At 35.8% G+C, this 16759-nt stretch overlaps 1 protein-coding gene across 1 annotated transcript in view; it reads right to left on the bottom strand.

Annotated features, from left to right (window-relative positions):
• Positions 1-16759, bottom strand: part of MNAT1 (MNAT1 component of CDK activating kinase) — a 219174-nt gene that overhangs the window by 125261 nt on the left and 77154 nt on the right. The window contains exons 4-6 of the mRNA XM_042943427.1: positions 15153-15256; positions 8380-8520; positions 2860-2985 (exon numbers count right to left, since the gene is read on the bottom strand). Of these exons, the coding sequence (XP_042799361.1) occupies positions 2860-2985; positions 8380-8520; positions 15153-15256 (371 nt within the window). The remainder of the gene's footprint in view (positions 1-2859; positions 2986-8379; positions 8521-15152; positions 15257-16759) is intronic.

Below are 16759 nucleotides of genomic sequence, written 5' to 3'. Positions count from 1 at the left end.
TGCCCTCAAGATGTTTATAATCTAATTGGTGGCACACATATGACAAACAAGGTAGGCAATTTTAAAAATCAAAAATCAGCTGAATGGGCAGTTGGGGAGGAAAACATTGCTGTGAATGCCTCATAATAATAAAATAATTCTAATTGCTTCCTCCTGTCTCTTGCATTACCACTGTCATTCATTGCACTTATATATAAGCATGTGTGTATATACAGACACACATAAACAAACATACTCAAATATAATACTGCTATTAGACTTATCTGTTAGAATAAGAACAAAAATGTAAGTTTTTATTCTGTCTTAACTTATTTCTTCTCTTATGCTCTTCCTTTCCTTTTTTATATCTTAGCTTCTGACCTATTTCATTTTCTTTGGCTCTAAAAGAACTTCTTTTAACACTTCTTTCAAGGAAGGTCTACTGACAAACAATTCCTTTTTTTTGTTTGTTTGTCTGATAACCTTTATTTCTCCTTCACTTTTTTTTAAATGTTTATTTTGAAAGAGAGAGAGCGCACGCAAGCACTAGCAGGGGAGGGGCTGATAGAGAATCCCAAGCAGGTTCCACGCTGTCAGTGCAGAGCCTAATACAGGGTTCGATCTCACAAACCACAAGATCATGACCTGAGCTGAAACCAGGAGTTGGATGCTCAACCGACTGAGCCACCTGGGCGTCCTGACTCAGTTTTAAAAGATAATTTTGCAAGGTGCATTACTCTAGGTTGGTGGGTTTTTTCACTCATCATCTTATATTACACACCATTCTCTTCTTGTTTGTGTGGTTTCTGAGGAGAAGCCAGATATAATACTTGTCTTTGCTCCTCTATAGGTAAGGTATTTTTCCCCCTCCGGCTGCTTCAGGATTTTTTATCTTCAATTTCCTGTAATTTGAAAATGATATGCCTAGGCATAGTTTTTTGAGCATTTATCCTACTTAGTGTTCTCTGAGCTTTCTGGATCTTAGGTTTTGTTTCTGATGTTAATTTGGGGGAAATTCTCACTTGTTACCATTTCAAATATTTCTTCTGTGCCTTTTTCTCATTCTTCTCTTTCTGGTATTTCCATTATGCAAGCGGTACAACTTTTTTCTTCTTTTTTCTTTTGAGAGAGAGCCAGAGAGAGAGCACAAGCAGGCGATGGGCAGAGAGAGAGAGAGAGAGAGAGAGAGAGAGAGGATCACAAGCAAGCTCTGCACTGTCAGTGCAGATCCTGACATGGGGTTCAAACTCACAAACTGTGAGATCATGACCTGAGCAGAAATCAAGAGTCGGACGCTTAACCAACTGAGCCACCCAGGCGCCCCTGTGGTATACTTTTGTAGTCATCCCATAGTCCTTCGATATTGTTCTGGTTTTTTGTCTGTTTCCAGTCTTCTTCTCTTTGGTTTTCAGTTTTCAAGGAGTCTATTGGTGTATCTTCTCGCTCAAAGATTCTTTCATCAGGGGTATCTAATCTATTAATAAGCCCATCAAAGGTATGCCTCATTTCTGTTAGTGTTTTTTTGTCTAGCATTTCTTTTTGGTTCTTTCTCAGAATTTCCATCCCCCTCCTCGCCACTGCCCATCTGATCTTGTATGTTGTCTACTTTATCCATTAGCATCCTTAGCATATTAATCACAATTGTTTTAAATTCCCAGTCTGATCATTCCAACATCCCTGCCATATCTGAGCCTGGTTCTGAGGCTGGCTCTGTCTCTTCCAACTCTGTTTTCTGCCTTTTAGTATGTTTTATCATTTTTTTTTCTTGATAGCTAAGGCATGATGGACTGGGAAAAAGGAACTACTATAAATAGGACTTAAGCAATGTGGTGGTGAGGTGTGGGGGTTGGTAGCACATTTTATAGTTCTATGATTAGGTCTCAGCCTTTTAGACAGCCTGTGCTTCTAAACTATGAACTTCACATGTGCTTCTCAGTCCCTCCCTCCTCCTCTTAGGTGGGGCAAGATGGTTAGAGTGGGCTGAACTTATGTTATTTCCCTCCTCCCACACAGAAGGCCTGAGCAGCTGGAATTGAGTATTTCCCTTCCCCTGCATCAGGTAGGTTCTGATAAACTCCAGCAGTTTAGGCTCTGATGAAATAGTTTCTCCTGAGGGTAGGCCTTATTAAGAACAGAATGCACTGGTATATTTCAAAACTGTTCCATTTCCCTTTCCTCTGCCAGAAACAAGAGGGGATTTTTCTCTAATATTCACTAGAGAATCTCGTAGAGGTGCAAGAGGTAACACACAAAAAAGTGTGGGGGCCCTCAATGACTGGTTCCTCCATGGAGTTTTAAACTCTCAGAGTTGTCCACACTGAGCCTCCAACAATTTATCAATTACAATCAGATTTCCCTATAGGAGTACTGGTTCCTGGTGAGGTGACTGCCCTGGTAAGTTGTGATACACTGTATTCTCTGTCGATCTCTCTAATTTTGAGGGCAGCGGTTTGCCTTTTGATCTCTCTTCATTTATGGATCTAAGAAAAGTTGTTGATTTTTCACTGTGCTCAGCTTTTAACTTGTTATTATGAGTTGGCAACATCCAAGCTTCTTACATGCCATATGAGAAACCAGAACTCTGTATTTTCTTTTAAGAATGTTTTCCTACACTACAAGCTTAAAATTTATGTAGAAAAAGAAAAAAATATACAAACCCAGTATCATGTACAACAAAACTGTGTCATGTACTTTGAGAATTATTTATTACTTTCCATTTTCCTTACACTACACATATTCATGTTTCTAGATGTCTAGACTAGATCAAATACTGTTCTTAAACATCTGAACCTTCCAGTTTATCTGTAAAAATCAATATAAAATTATAAACTGCAATCCTTGAAATATATCTTTCAAACAAGCCATTAAAATACAGCTTACCATTTTGATGCCTGTGGAAAATGTCACTGGTTTTATAGGTTTAGGTTTCTCAAGTTGCATTTCCAACTGGGTAGATCTATCTTTATGCTGAGCCAAAAGTAGAGCAACAGGGAGATCTGAACTCTCCTGTAAGAAAAGTTAAAGTGCAACATGAAAGTTAAAAAGGAAAAACTAATGAGCAACAAGTCTTTCATTTTAAATTATGCCCTTTCATAAGCACTTGATGTCAACCTAAATATTCACTTTATGGAGAACACTTCACAAAAAATTTTAACATTCCATAATAAGAAAAGGCTGTTTGAGATTCATAAATCAAAATAACCTGCAAAAAAGTATTTTTATAAAATCCACATTAAAGACAATAGGGTCTTATTTCATCTAGCAAAGCCAACCATATTTATTAAAATAAAAAAAAATTAAAAGCTAATCACAAAAAGAGTAATACAAAGTACTATAACGTAGATCAGATGTTTATCTAAGACACATTCTTCTACCAGTGAATTCAGACCAGTTTGAAATTGTTTCCCATTAGATTTCACCTGAGGCCGTTTGGAAATGATCCTTGTTCTGTTTTGCACAATAGAACGATTGTTAAGTACAACAAAAATATATTCTCTCCTTTACTGAACTTATTTTTAGAAATTAAGTCTAAATTTTTTTAATTGACAAAATGATAGCAAATATTTATTTTAATACCTTATATTGACACTAAAAGAGGGCTACTATTTACATAAATCTGCATATATACATATGAATGACACAAGCAATGATACTAATTCTTATATGCAGATGCATTTATCCTGTTTAACATGAAGTTCTCTTACATGTTCTTCCACATGCTGTGGAACTAAGGTCTAAACTAAACATATCCAGACTTTTTCCTTCCCGAGTTTTCAGTTAAATAAGAACACAGAAACACATGCAGAAGGAAGGAGATAATATACACACAGTACTTTATATCTGTAAACAAAAATGAAGATTACAAACACATTTCTATCTATACCTATAGATATTGAGTCTATACCAAGTCTATCTATGAAAACAGACATATTTTTCAAATGGCCTAGAGATTTCTAAAATAATAACAACCCAGAACTTAATCCTGGAAAGACTATATTGTTAAACATTCCCTAGTATGAAAGTAAACATACAGCAGAATCTAATTTTCTTTCCAAATCTAACAACTTTATACAATTTTTTAGGCACAAATGTAGTTAATATATTTGAAGGAACTTTTGGGGCGCCTGGGTGGTTCAGTCGGTTGAGCGCCGACTTCGGCTCAGGTCACGATCTCGCGGTCCGTGAGTTCGAGCCCCGCATCGGGCCCCTGTGCTGACAGCTCAGAGCCCGGAGCCTGTTTCAATTCTGTGTCTCCCTCTCTCTGACCCTACCCCATTCATGCTCTGTCTCTCTCTGTCTCAAAAATAAATAAACGTTAAAAAAAAAAAAAAAATTTAAAGGAACTTTTTTGTCTATAGTACAGAAGTAATTCAAATAAAAAGCAAATTATTTCAACAGAATTGTCCTAGCATAAATCTGTACCTCAAGACTTGGTAACAGAAGTGCTTTGCAAGAGCAATGTTACAAAGATTAAAATTTTTTAAATGGAGGAACACAAATTTTATTTATAAAATATAGCCTTGGGGCCTTTAGCAATAATAAAGGAAAATAGGGGCACTTGGGTGGCTCACTCAGTTAAGTGTCCGACTTAGGCTCTGGTCATGATCTCCCGGTTTCTGAGTTCGAGTCCCGCATCAGGCTCTGTGCTGACAGCTCAGAGCCTGGAGCCTGCTTCAGATTCTGTGTCTCTCTCTCTCTGCCCCTCCCCTGCTCATACTCTGTCTCTCTCAAAAATAAATAAATTAAAAAAAACATTAGAGGGACGCATGGGTGACTCAGTCAGTTAAGCATCTGACTTCGGCTCAGACAGACAGTTCATGGGTTCAAGTCCTGCATCAGACTCGGTGCTGTCAGCACAGAGCCCGCTTTGGATCCTCTGTCTACCTCTCTCTCTGCCCCTCTCCCACTTATTCCCTCTGTCAAAAATAAACATTTAAAAAATTGTTTTAATTTAAAAAATAATAATAAAGGAGAATGAATGAAATATATACTATTGAGAATATACTTGAACACCTTTCATACTCTGCAATAAAGCATCAGTTATGCATTAGCAACAGTATTGCTGTGAATTCCTGCAGCTATTCTAGATGTTCATTAAGAATTTTATAATTAAACGTAAAATTAAGAGAGAATTTAAATGGACTGTGGACCAAAACATCTTTTAAAACCCATTACTGCCTTTTCATATGTAAAAATTAACAGAAGAAAACTAAATTTCTTGGCATTCCTCCTCAATCTATACTCTAAGTGAATTCAAATACTCTTCCATACCTGGTATTTACTCTAAGTGAAAGTCCTTATGTAAAAGCAAGACAATGGGCTCACTTCAAAAAAGTTGCTAATCAATACTTGGGCCTGTTTTAATCCTGGTTTCACTTTCACATAAAAGGCCCTGAACATTAAAATGCCTTGGTAAAACAGCTGAAATTCAATAAAAAATAAACATTCTAGGAATCTAAAACCAATTTTGACATTAAGGCATACAATTTACTTCAAATCTGCTTCATTCCATTTTAGCACTCAAAACTTTGAAGCCTGAAAATCTTTGTGAAAGTTAAGTTAGAATTAAACAGGAGCTCAGGCAGTTAATTGTCCAACTTTTGGTTTCACCTCAGGTCATGATCTCAAGGTTCGTGAGTTTGAGCCCCACATCGGGCTCTGCACTGATGGTGCAGAGTCTGCTTGGGATTGCTCTCTCCCTCTCTCTCTCTGCCCCTCCCCTGCATGCACACTCTCTCTCTCTCTCTCTCTCTCAAAAAGTAAATACACATTAAAAAAAAAAAAAGAATTAAGCAGGAGCTCTAACAACAATAAAAATCAATCAATGGAGTAAAAAAAAAAACTATGGGAATATACATGCTCTCAAGAATACATAAAATGCAGATTCAGCCTTAGCAAGTTATTTCATTTTTCTTAGCTTTTCAGTTTATCTTGAAAGGTTCTCTAAACCTCATTAATTGCCTGAAGGTATACTGTGTAATATTTAAAGAAATTTTAATAAGACTGCCTGTAATACTCATTAAAAGCTTTATAATGACCACTTTTTAAAGATTATTTTAACTGACTTTAAGCAAGCCATCTGGCAAACAATATTTCTAATAAAAATCAGCTACTGCATTTTGACAGTATTAGCCCTTAACAAAATTTAAGACATAAACTGAAGAAAATTTTCAAACAGGAATATAAAAAGATTTAATAAGTTAGGACCTGTTTAAAAATCTTTTTCCAAACTGTTAAAAAAAACTGAATTTACAGTTAGGATTAAATAAATGGACTTTTTAGGCAACATTATGGTAAATGCTAAGTCATAAACATTAAGACCATAACATTAAAATCTGTCACATACAGTATAATGTAATGCTTTTTAAAGGTTAAAGAGTGACCATTAGCACAAGAATCAAACCCAAAAACAGGAGAAAAAAAATTCTTAATAAGTAGTGCTTGTTGCCTAAATTAGATCCAGAGAACAATTCTAAGATTTAAGCTTCTAGACATATTTACAAATGCCAATATTATCTTTTTCATAGAATCTAACACACGAATATACATAGAAAAAGAAACAAAGTGCGTTTTTTACTTATTAAGGATTCAGGAAGACAAAAAGAAATTTAATAAATTCTTTCTATTAGTCAATAAGAACTAAACATACATTAACATTTTAACAGAAACAATGAATGATCATTTAAAAATTAAAGTAACAGAGAATTTTTAAAAATAAAATTAGGAAACCGAAAATTCAAAATGTACTAATATTTAAAAACAATCTGTTGTAATTAATTGGTCTAATGAATACAGTAAATTTCTAACGATTATTTAACCACCATGTTACATGCTCTAAACAGTGAAGAAAGTATGTGCAATAATGACTTGCAGGTGAAGAAAACAGGAAGTTGCAGGGAGTTTGGGGGGAGGTCTCACAAAAACCAATATTAACTCCAGCTTATACACAATGTACAACATTGGCAGTTTTACATCTTGCTTCATGCCCCACTGAATTAAAGGGGAGCGTCATGCCAATAGCACTCAATGAGGCAGCAAAACATTACTTTGAGGACTAAAAAAATACGCAAAGAATAATTGCTATGCAGAGCCAGCTAACCTCAAAATTAAATCTAAAATCTCTTTATACTAGATGCAATATTTTTTAAATATTAAAGTACATTTCCATTTCATGTCTAAGTTCTATTTTGAATTAATTCAATTAATTGTATAAAGGAGAAGCATTACCAAGGAAAAGTATGTCCCTCTTTGTATAAAATGATGGGGGAAAGAACCTTTCAATAAAATAATTAGAACATCAGTATTTACTAATTCATTCTTTAAAGTTTTCAATTTTCACAAAATTCATGTCAACAAAAAAAGGTAAAATACATGTGTCATTTCAACTGTTAAAGGCACAACTGACAATGGTTTCAAGAAAAATTAGTGGAAATCACTAAGAAAAATATATTCTATTTTATATGCTGTCTTTATTTTTAGAACCAAATTTACATTCCACTTACACAAAGTAGATAGGGTTTATGAAACACATTTTCTATCTAAGCCTCATTAATGCCCTTACTCTTACTTTTCCTTACTTTCTCACCTACTTCTAATTTAATTATCTTGTTTTCTCTTTTTATTCCTGGTCAGCTGACGTTTGGCCAAAAGAATGGTAGAAAAATATACACATACACATTTACCTAATCATAGAGTTACAAATACCACATCAACTAGATTGATGAATTAAAGTATGTTACCACTACATAGAAATTAATTATGTGGACAAAAAAGGAAAGGGAAGAATGCAAAAGACTTTCCTGGAAAGGACCATTTCTACTGTGATTTTATATTATCACCCTAGGTTATAAGCATCAAATAATATACCATCAAATCTGTGAAACATTTCCGAAGCCTTAGTTATTATTACTGCTATTATCTAACAATGATGACTACTTGAGGAGCTAATTATTGGAAAACACAATTTGCAAAACACAATTTGCAAAAGAAATACATTCTTTCTCATGCAAAAATATGAAACATGGTTCTCACAGAGTAAATAGAATCACTATAAATTTCACATGAAGCCAAAACACTTGAAAATAGGCTAGTTATAAGAAAGCCAGTGTTAATCAGGAGAAAACTGCCTTAAAAACAAAGCATTTTCATCAGTAAGCTTAAAAACATAAATAACCTATTAATAGTACACTGCCTTACATCAGTTACATTGCTCTTTCATCTAAAAATAAAACGGATATTGACAAAATGGGGTTTTTTTAATAAAGGAATAGAAGTTGAATACACCAGCACTGAATATGCCAGTAAAAATGCCATTTAAATGCCATTATCCAGCATAATAAAAAGGAAAAATAAACTCTGAATACTAATGATTTGTTCAAGACATTTAGCATTATTACATACCAGTTCATCTAAAAAAGCTTGCTTGTTCTTCCTTTTTAGAATCTGCTGCAGTTGTTCTTCTTTTTGAATAAACAGTCTTCTTTGTTCATTTTCCTGTCTTTCTACCTCTAAAGCTTCTTCCAATTCCTCCTGTTCCCGAGTCTAAAACAGAAATTTTTATATATAGCATGGAATAAATTTAGTAACCAAAATCAATCCTTTACTGCACTCCGACACTTTCTGGATACATAAAACATACTAGTCACTTAAGAGTTTAATAGAGCAGCAATTCTACTCTGCAGGAACTAGAGTTCATTTTATTATTTCACATGGACATGTTACTATGAAAGAGAATGACACCTATCATTTAACTAACACCTAAACAAGTACACTTCACTCAGTTGCAGAGCTGTAGGAAATGTGTTTAATAAAGAATTTATTTATTGATCATTATTACAGATAGTTTTGAGTAATTCATTTTAGAGGATTTAACAAGAAAAACAAAAACAAAACCCAATAAAAACAACAGAGACAATCTACATACAGAACTACCAACTGAAACACTCCATTGAAAGGACTGACTTATTTAATAGAAACAATTTCCAGAACATTCTAGGTAATGAAAAGTTATCAATGTCCTAAGCTTCTTTTCCCTAAGCTGAAATAAGTCTTTATGATGCTAGAGTTCCAAACATCATCATGTTGCAAAAAACTGAAATTATTTTCTAACATAAGCATATAAATTTCAAGTCTTCTTTGTGCACTGAAAAATTCAAAATTCAAAGCTAATATGTAAACAGAATGAACTATAGTTCTACTCATTCTCCTTTTATGGAGTGCCTCGGAAATATTAAATAATTCCAGGCTCTGAAATTTATTCCAACTTAAAGTCATGCTTAAAAGCAATACTATACATAGTCTTTGTTCTTTCATTCTTATGAATGAAAAATACAGTAAAATCTAAATGGCTTTATTTTAAAGCTCTTTCTTTTTTTTTTTTACTTTGACAGAACATTGAGAATTTATGGCACCTTGAGGTAAATGCAGAACGGAGGAAGAGAGCATAATAGGTTTGAGCATTGTAAATATATGAATAGCAGACACCTCAGAGAAAAATATATTTATATTTAAAATAATATTTAAAACCCTTCGGACTTCAAGCTGTATTACAAAGCTGAAATCATCAAGACAGTATGGTACAGGCCCAAAAGCAGACACTCAGATCAATGGAATAGAATAGAGAACCCAGAAATGGACCAACAAATGTATGGCCAACTAATCTTTGACAAAGCAGGAAAGAATATCCAATGGAATAAAGACGGTCTCTTCAGCAAGTGGTGCTGGGAAAACTGGACAGAGAGATGCAGAAAAATCAACCTGGACAACTTTCTTACACCATACACAAAAATAAACTCAAAATGGATGAAAGACCTAAATATAAGACAGGAAGCCATCAAAATCCTTGAGGAGAAAGCAGGCAAGAACCTCTTTAACCTTGGCCGCAGGAACTTCTTACTTAACATGTCTCCAGAGGCAAGGGAAACAAAAGCAAAAATGAACTATTGGGACCTCATCAAAATAAAAAGCTTCTGCAAAGCGAAGGCAACAATCAGCAAAACTAAAAGGCAACTAACGGAATGGGAGAAAACATTTGCAAATGACATATCAGATAAAGCGTTAGGATCCAAAATCTATAAAGAACTTCTCAAACTCAACACCCAAAAAACAAATAATCCAGTGAAGAAATGGGCAAAAGACATGAATAGACACTTCTCCAAAGAAGACATCCAGATGGCCAACCGACACATGAAAAAATGCTCAACGTCACTCATCATCAGGGAAATACAAATCAAAACCACAATGAGATACCACCTCACACCTGTCAGAATGGCTAACATTAGCAACTCAGGCAACAACAGATGTTGGCGAGGATGAGGAGAAAGAGGATCTCTTTTGCACTGCTGGTGGGAATGCAAACTGGTTCAGCCACTCTGGAAAACAGAATGGAGGTTCCTCAAAAAATGAAAAATAGAACTACCCTATGACCCAGCAGTTGCACTACTAGGTATTTATTCAAGGGATACAGATGTGCTGTTTCGAAGGGGCACATGCACCCCAATGTTTATAGCAGCACTATCAACAATAGCCAAAGTATAAAAAGAGCCCAAATGTCCAGCAATGGATGAATGGATAAAGAAGATGTGGTATATGGATACAATGGAGTATTACTCGGTAATCAGAAAGAACAAAACTTGCCATTTGCAACTATGTGGATGGAACTAGAGTGTATTATGATAAGTGAAATTAGTCAGTCAGAGAAACACAAATATCATATGACTTCACTCATAAGAGAATTTTAAGTTACAAAACAGATGAACACACGGGAAGGGAAGTAAAAATAATATAAAAACAGGGAGGGAGACAAAAACATAAAGAGAGGGGCGCCTGGGTGGCTCAGTCGGTTAAGCGTCCGACTTCAACTCAGGTCACGATCTCGCAGTCCGTGAGTTCAAGCCTGGCGTCAGGCTCTGGGCTTATGGCTCAGAGCCTGGAGCCTGCTTCTGATTCTGTGTCTCCCTCTCTCTCTGCCCCTCCCCCGTTCATGCTCTGTCTCTCTCTGTCTCAAAAATAAATAAACGTTAAAAAAAAAATTAAAAAAAAAAAAAAAAAACATAAAGAGACTCTTAAATATGGTGAACAAACAGAGGGTTAATGGAGGGGTTGTGGGAAGGAGGATGGGCTAAATTGGTAAGGGGCATTAAGGAATCTACTCCTGAAATCATTGTTGCACTATATGCTAACACAGATGTAAATTAAAAAAATAAGTTAAATAAAATTTTTTTCAAAAACCCTTTACTAGATTTTTTTTTAGTTCACACATTAGATAAACTCCCAAAAAACAAAGTTTTCAACCAAAAAGATATTTCACCTACAATTCAAACTCAGTACTATATCCAAAATAAGTTTAGCATCTGGCCTCCCAAAGTGATCATACACCTATATTCCTTGTGTCCACAAAGTGCACACCTACATCTCAGTCAACTTCATTTGAAACTGCAAATTTAGCTCTATTTACTCCCTCTCCCCCTCCCATTCCTCTTAAATTAAATCAGTCTCTACATCCTATTAGCATCGCTCCCTATAATTTTACAAATGTTTCCTTCTCTATTGCCAAGGTCGCTACTCTAATTCAGGCCCCCCAGTGGAGAAGAGAATTCAAACTTCATCTAGAAGGATTAGTAGGAATAAATGTAAAAAGTCAGGGGCTGAGATATGAAGGCTGGAAAAGTGAACTACTTGATTAGAGGCATAGAAGCAGAAAAAGATGAGCCACATAGTAAAATAGAGCCATATACTCAATTAAGTGTAACAAGATACAGTGAAAAGAGAATTGATAGAGTGGTAAATTCTCCTTGCAATGATAAAAGGACACACAGAGAAAGAAAAGATTTCATAGGGAGTATTATGGGTTAAATGTATCCCCCCCCCCAAATATATGTTGAAGTCTTAACCCCTAGTACATGTAAAAGTGACCTTATTTGGAAATAGGGTCTTTGCAGACATAATCAAATTAAGATGGGGTCATACTAGAAATTCAGACACAGACACACAGGGGAGAAGGCCATGTGGAGACAAAGGTAGAGATCAGAGTGGTACTGAAGGTTCTGACAACCACCAGAAGCTAGAAGAGGCAAGGAAGGATTCTTCCCTAGAGCATTTAGAGAAAGCATGACCTTGATGATACCTTAATTTCAGACTTCTAGACTCTAAATTTCTTTTTTAGTAATTTATTTCAGTGGCTCTCGGAAACCTAGGAGGTTGAGGCAAACACCGCATTGGAGAGTGGAACAGCTATATGGGCAGAGAAAACAAAGGTGCAAAGACATGAATAAAGCTGGAATGCTTAGTATATCCAAGTCATGAAGTATGGGGGTGGGGGAAAGCTCTAGATAAAACTGGAAAGGAAAGCAGAGGACAAATCATGGAGCATCCATCAAACCATACTAAGGAAATCTGTGTCATTAAGGAAATCTGAGGGATAACTTTAGAAAGATGATTAGAAGCAGTGAAGTATTCAGACCAATGGGATCATAACTGAAGACAGGAAAACTGGTTAGAAGAACATTTCGATACCCAGATAAGAAATGATGAGAGCTCTAAATAAGGTAATAATAATAGAATTAGAGGAGGAACCAGGTTTGAAAAATGATGGGGAGAGACTATCAACAGTATAGGAAGACAGACCAGATGTGGCTTGAACACTCGGATAAAGAATGCAAGAGAAACAAATGGTAAACATTTAAAAATTCAACTCTGGAATGCTGAATTAAAAGTGCCTATAATAATCAAGAAATAAATGTCTATTAACGATACATACATATATATACACATATATATACATATACATATATACATATATATACATATACATATATACATACATATACATATATGTATACATATTACATAGTAAAATTCTACAAGCTCAGGAGAAAAACAATGTGCTGCAGAAACATTTGAGAGTAATTAGTATACAGGGTTAACTCATAGAGAGAAGCACTGAAAGGAACCATGTTTTAGAGTCAGGAAGGAAAGCTTAAGTCTCCTAATCTTGAACGGGGAAGGTGAGGGCAGCAGGACGAGGAGGAGAATGGAGTGGCCCCACAGAAGTTAAGGAAGAGGGATTCCCTATCAAGGGAGAAGCCTACACCAAACACAGCCAACAGGCCCAGTGAGATTCAGACCAACAGTTCATCATCTTTGACAATGAGAAACTGGTAGCCTCAATTTTCTCACTGAAATAGAATATATGAGCATCTTGGACATAGCAGATCTCAATAAATATTGATTGGCTAACTAGCTGACTGAATAACCGGGACAACAGCCATCATTAAAAAATCAAACACTGTGGGAATGAAGAAGAAGGTAATGGACTGAGAGAAGGAAAACAGGTTGAAAATTAAAGGTCTCTGTGTTCTTCCTCATGGCACTACGGTACCCAGTCAACCTCCTTTGCCTTCACCTCCTACTGCTAATCCATCAGTATAGGACTTGCTATTTTAAACTCAAACTGTTTCTCCAATTCATCCCACCTCTCCATTTTTTGTTTAAGTCACCTCTGAACCCACCAACATGACTGCAATAATTTCCCATTGGTTTCCCAAATTCCAACCTCGATTCTCTCAAATTCAACCTCCACAAAACCACTATATTCATTTTTTTTTTTTTACCACTATATTCATTCTAACAAAGACAATACATTATCACTTGGTTTAAAACCCTTCAATGATGATCATCCACAACCAGGTTTTTATAACATTACTCTAAGGAATCTTGAATTCTCTAATAAGATGCCTAAGGTATACTACAAAGAGACTGAACAGATGGGAATTCAGCCTATCCCTCTACCCACTAAGAAAAGTTTCGTTTCACTTCAACCAAAGTATTCCAAGCAAGTTTTTATTTGAAGAAAAAGTTCACCGAAATTAGATTATTCTTTTACTGCAACACTCACTATTATTTCCTAGCTTAAAACTCTGAATGAGGGGTGCCTGGGTGGCTCAGTAGGTTCAGTGACTCTTGACTTTGGCTCGGGTCATAATCCCAGGGTTGTGAGATCGAGCTCCATATCAGGCTGAGCGTGGAGCCTGCTTAAGATTCATTCTCTGTCTCTCTCTGCCCCTCACCCGTGCTCTCTCTCTCTCTCTCTCTCAAAACAAACTTAAAAAAAAAAAACTCTCTCTCTCTCTCTCTCTCTCTCTCTCTCTCTCTCTCTAAAAATAAATAGGGGCGCCTGGGTGGCTCAGTCGGTTAAGTGGCCGACTTCGGCCCAGGTCACAATCTCGCGGTCCGTGAGTTCGAGCCCCGCATCGGGCTCTGGGCTGACGGCTCAAAGCCTGGAGCCTGTTTCAAATTCTGTGTCTCCCTCTCTCTGACCCTCCCCCGTTCATGCTCTGTCTCTCTCTGTCTCAAAAATAAACGTTAAAAATAAATAAATAAATGAAAACTTCAAAGCTCTGAATGAAAAAAAGTACTCACTTAAAAGGAACATCCTTCTATTAATGAGTTAAATGGCACTAATGGAACAAGTTACCTAAGAATACCTATTTTGCATGTATCTTCTAACTCAGTGAAAGCTACTGGGCAAAGAGTAATTTTTATGTCACACTGATCCTCTCAGAAATGAGACACCTTTCTAAGGAAGCCAGGCTGGGTATGAATGGAATTAGAATGTAGTGTCAATCCCTTGAGAACTTTATGGCAGGAAAGAAGTACTGAAATGAAACACTCCTAAGACTATAAGGAGAAAGTCCCTCTAAACACAAGATGAAAACACAAGCTATGTGATCCAAATATGACTTGTATCATTTTTACCAATGATCACAAATTCCTGACAAAGTACCTCAAAAATAATCACCTCTGCTTTCCTCTAAAACTGGAAAGCCCAGCATTAAAAAAATTACAGCTAAACTGTATAAGTTGGACAATTAAATCTCTGCATGCTCACAATTCATCTCTCTCTCTCTCGCTCTCTCTCTCTCTATATATATATATATACACACAGACACACACAATACACATACACACATATATATGTGTGTGTACATATACATATACACACATATGTATATGTATACATATACAAATACTATATACATATACATAGTATTTCTGGCCTAGATTTCAGCTAAATTCTTTGTAATTTTAACTAGTTTTAGAGGAAGATAGCTTTTCAGGAATCAGATGGAAACATTCATTTCTAAAGCAAAAGAAGAAAATACTTAGCAACCAACCAGCTTTAACTTATTTTTCTGAATGACATCTTTGTTTTCCTTTTGGTACATCTCCATTTTCTTTTTGGTGTTGTCCAAATCCACATTATTGGTCAAGTTGAAAACTGCATCAGAAAGGAAACAATGACATGAAAAACAGTTTTAATATAAATCTTGAGTCACAATAAAAAAAATTCATCACACTGACTTAATTCATCAGATTGTCATTACTTACAGCTATATTTATGTCCTTTTACCTAATACCTACTTTAGAAACTAGTTCTAGTTCAGCAACTATGTTTTCAGAGCCAAAGACTATCAGACTATCACACAGAATATCTAAATCTCTGAATCACCCCAGAAAACCTAAGATACGTGTTTGTCATAATCATATTAGATTTGATTTTTAAAGTCCCCATTCTAACTTTAAAAGTACATAAAAGATTACTTAAATTATTTAAATATAAAGAGTAAGTCTGGGATCTATTATACTAGTCAGAATCAAAACTGAAAAGAATCTGTGCTCTACAAAGAGAAAATTTATCCAACAGAATAAAAAATATTATATAATTATATAATTTATAGAAAACAAAAACAAGTTTAATTCGCATTCCAATGGTCCCTATAGTCTAGATGTAAAGAAGCATGATATAGGGGCACGTGGTGGCTCAGTCGGTTAGGCGTCCAACTTCAGCTCAGGTCATAATCTCGCACTCGAGCCCCACATCGGGCTCTGAGCTGTCAGCTCAGAGACTGGAGCCTGCTTCAGATTCTGTGTCTGCCTCTCTCTCTACCCCTTCTCTGCTCTCTTTCTTTCTCTCAAAAATAAATAAACATTAAAAAAAATTTTTAATAAATAAAATGATATAGATAGCAGTTAAAAATTAACTAGGAAGGTAAAGGATAAACTGGCACCAAAACTTAAGACTGAAACTATTTCATAAGAAGCCACTGAGGTATGTTCAAAAAAGATGATGGTAGGGGCGCCTGGGTGGCTCAGTCGGTTGGGCGTCCGACTTCGGCTCAGGTCATGATCTCGTGGTTCGTGGGTTCGAGCCCCACATCGGGCTCTGTGCTGACAGCTCAGAGCCTGGAGCCTGCTTCAGATTCTGTGTCTCCCTCTCTCTCTGCCCCTCCCTGCTCATGCTCTGTCTCTCTCTGTCTCAAAAATAAATAAACCATTAAAAAAAAAATTAAAAAAAACAAAAAAAGATGATAAATTTTCAATGAGTTAGATTTTTTAATGTATAATTATTTAATAATTTTATAATTTTTTATATAATTCTGACTCAAAATAATGCCTTACTCCCTTCTAAGTTTACCTATACAAATCAAAGTGTCAATATAATACTCTGAATAACAACCAAAAAACTCTTTTGGTACAGGGCACCTGGGAGGCTCAGTCAGTTAAGCGTCCAACTCTGGCTCAGGTTATGATCTCACAGTTCATGAGTTTGAGCCCTGCATCGGGCTCTATGCTGTCAGCACAGAGCCCACTTTGGATTCTCTGCCCCTCCCCTTTTCGTGCACGCTCTCTCTCTCTCTCAAAAATAAATTTTAAAAATAAGAAACTCTTTTGGTACATACAAATTCATATCATAAAGTACCACCACACTACCCCACATGTT

The sequence above is a fragment of the Panthera leo genome, chromosome B3, assembly GCF_018350215.1.
Source record: "Panthera leo isolate Ple1 chromosome B3, P.leo_Ple1_pat1.1, whole genome shotgun sequence".
NCBI lineage: Eukaryota > Metazoa > Chordata > Mammalia > Carnivora > Felidae > Panthera > Panthera leo.
The sequence above is the reverse complement of the archived record's forward strand: the minus strand, read 5'-3'. Positions and strand labels throughout refer to the sequence as shown.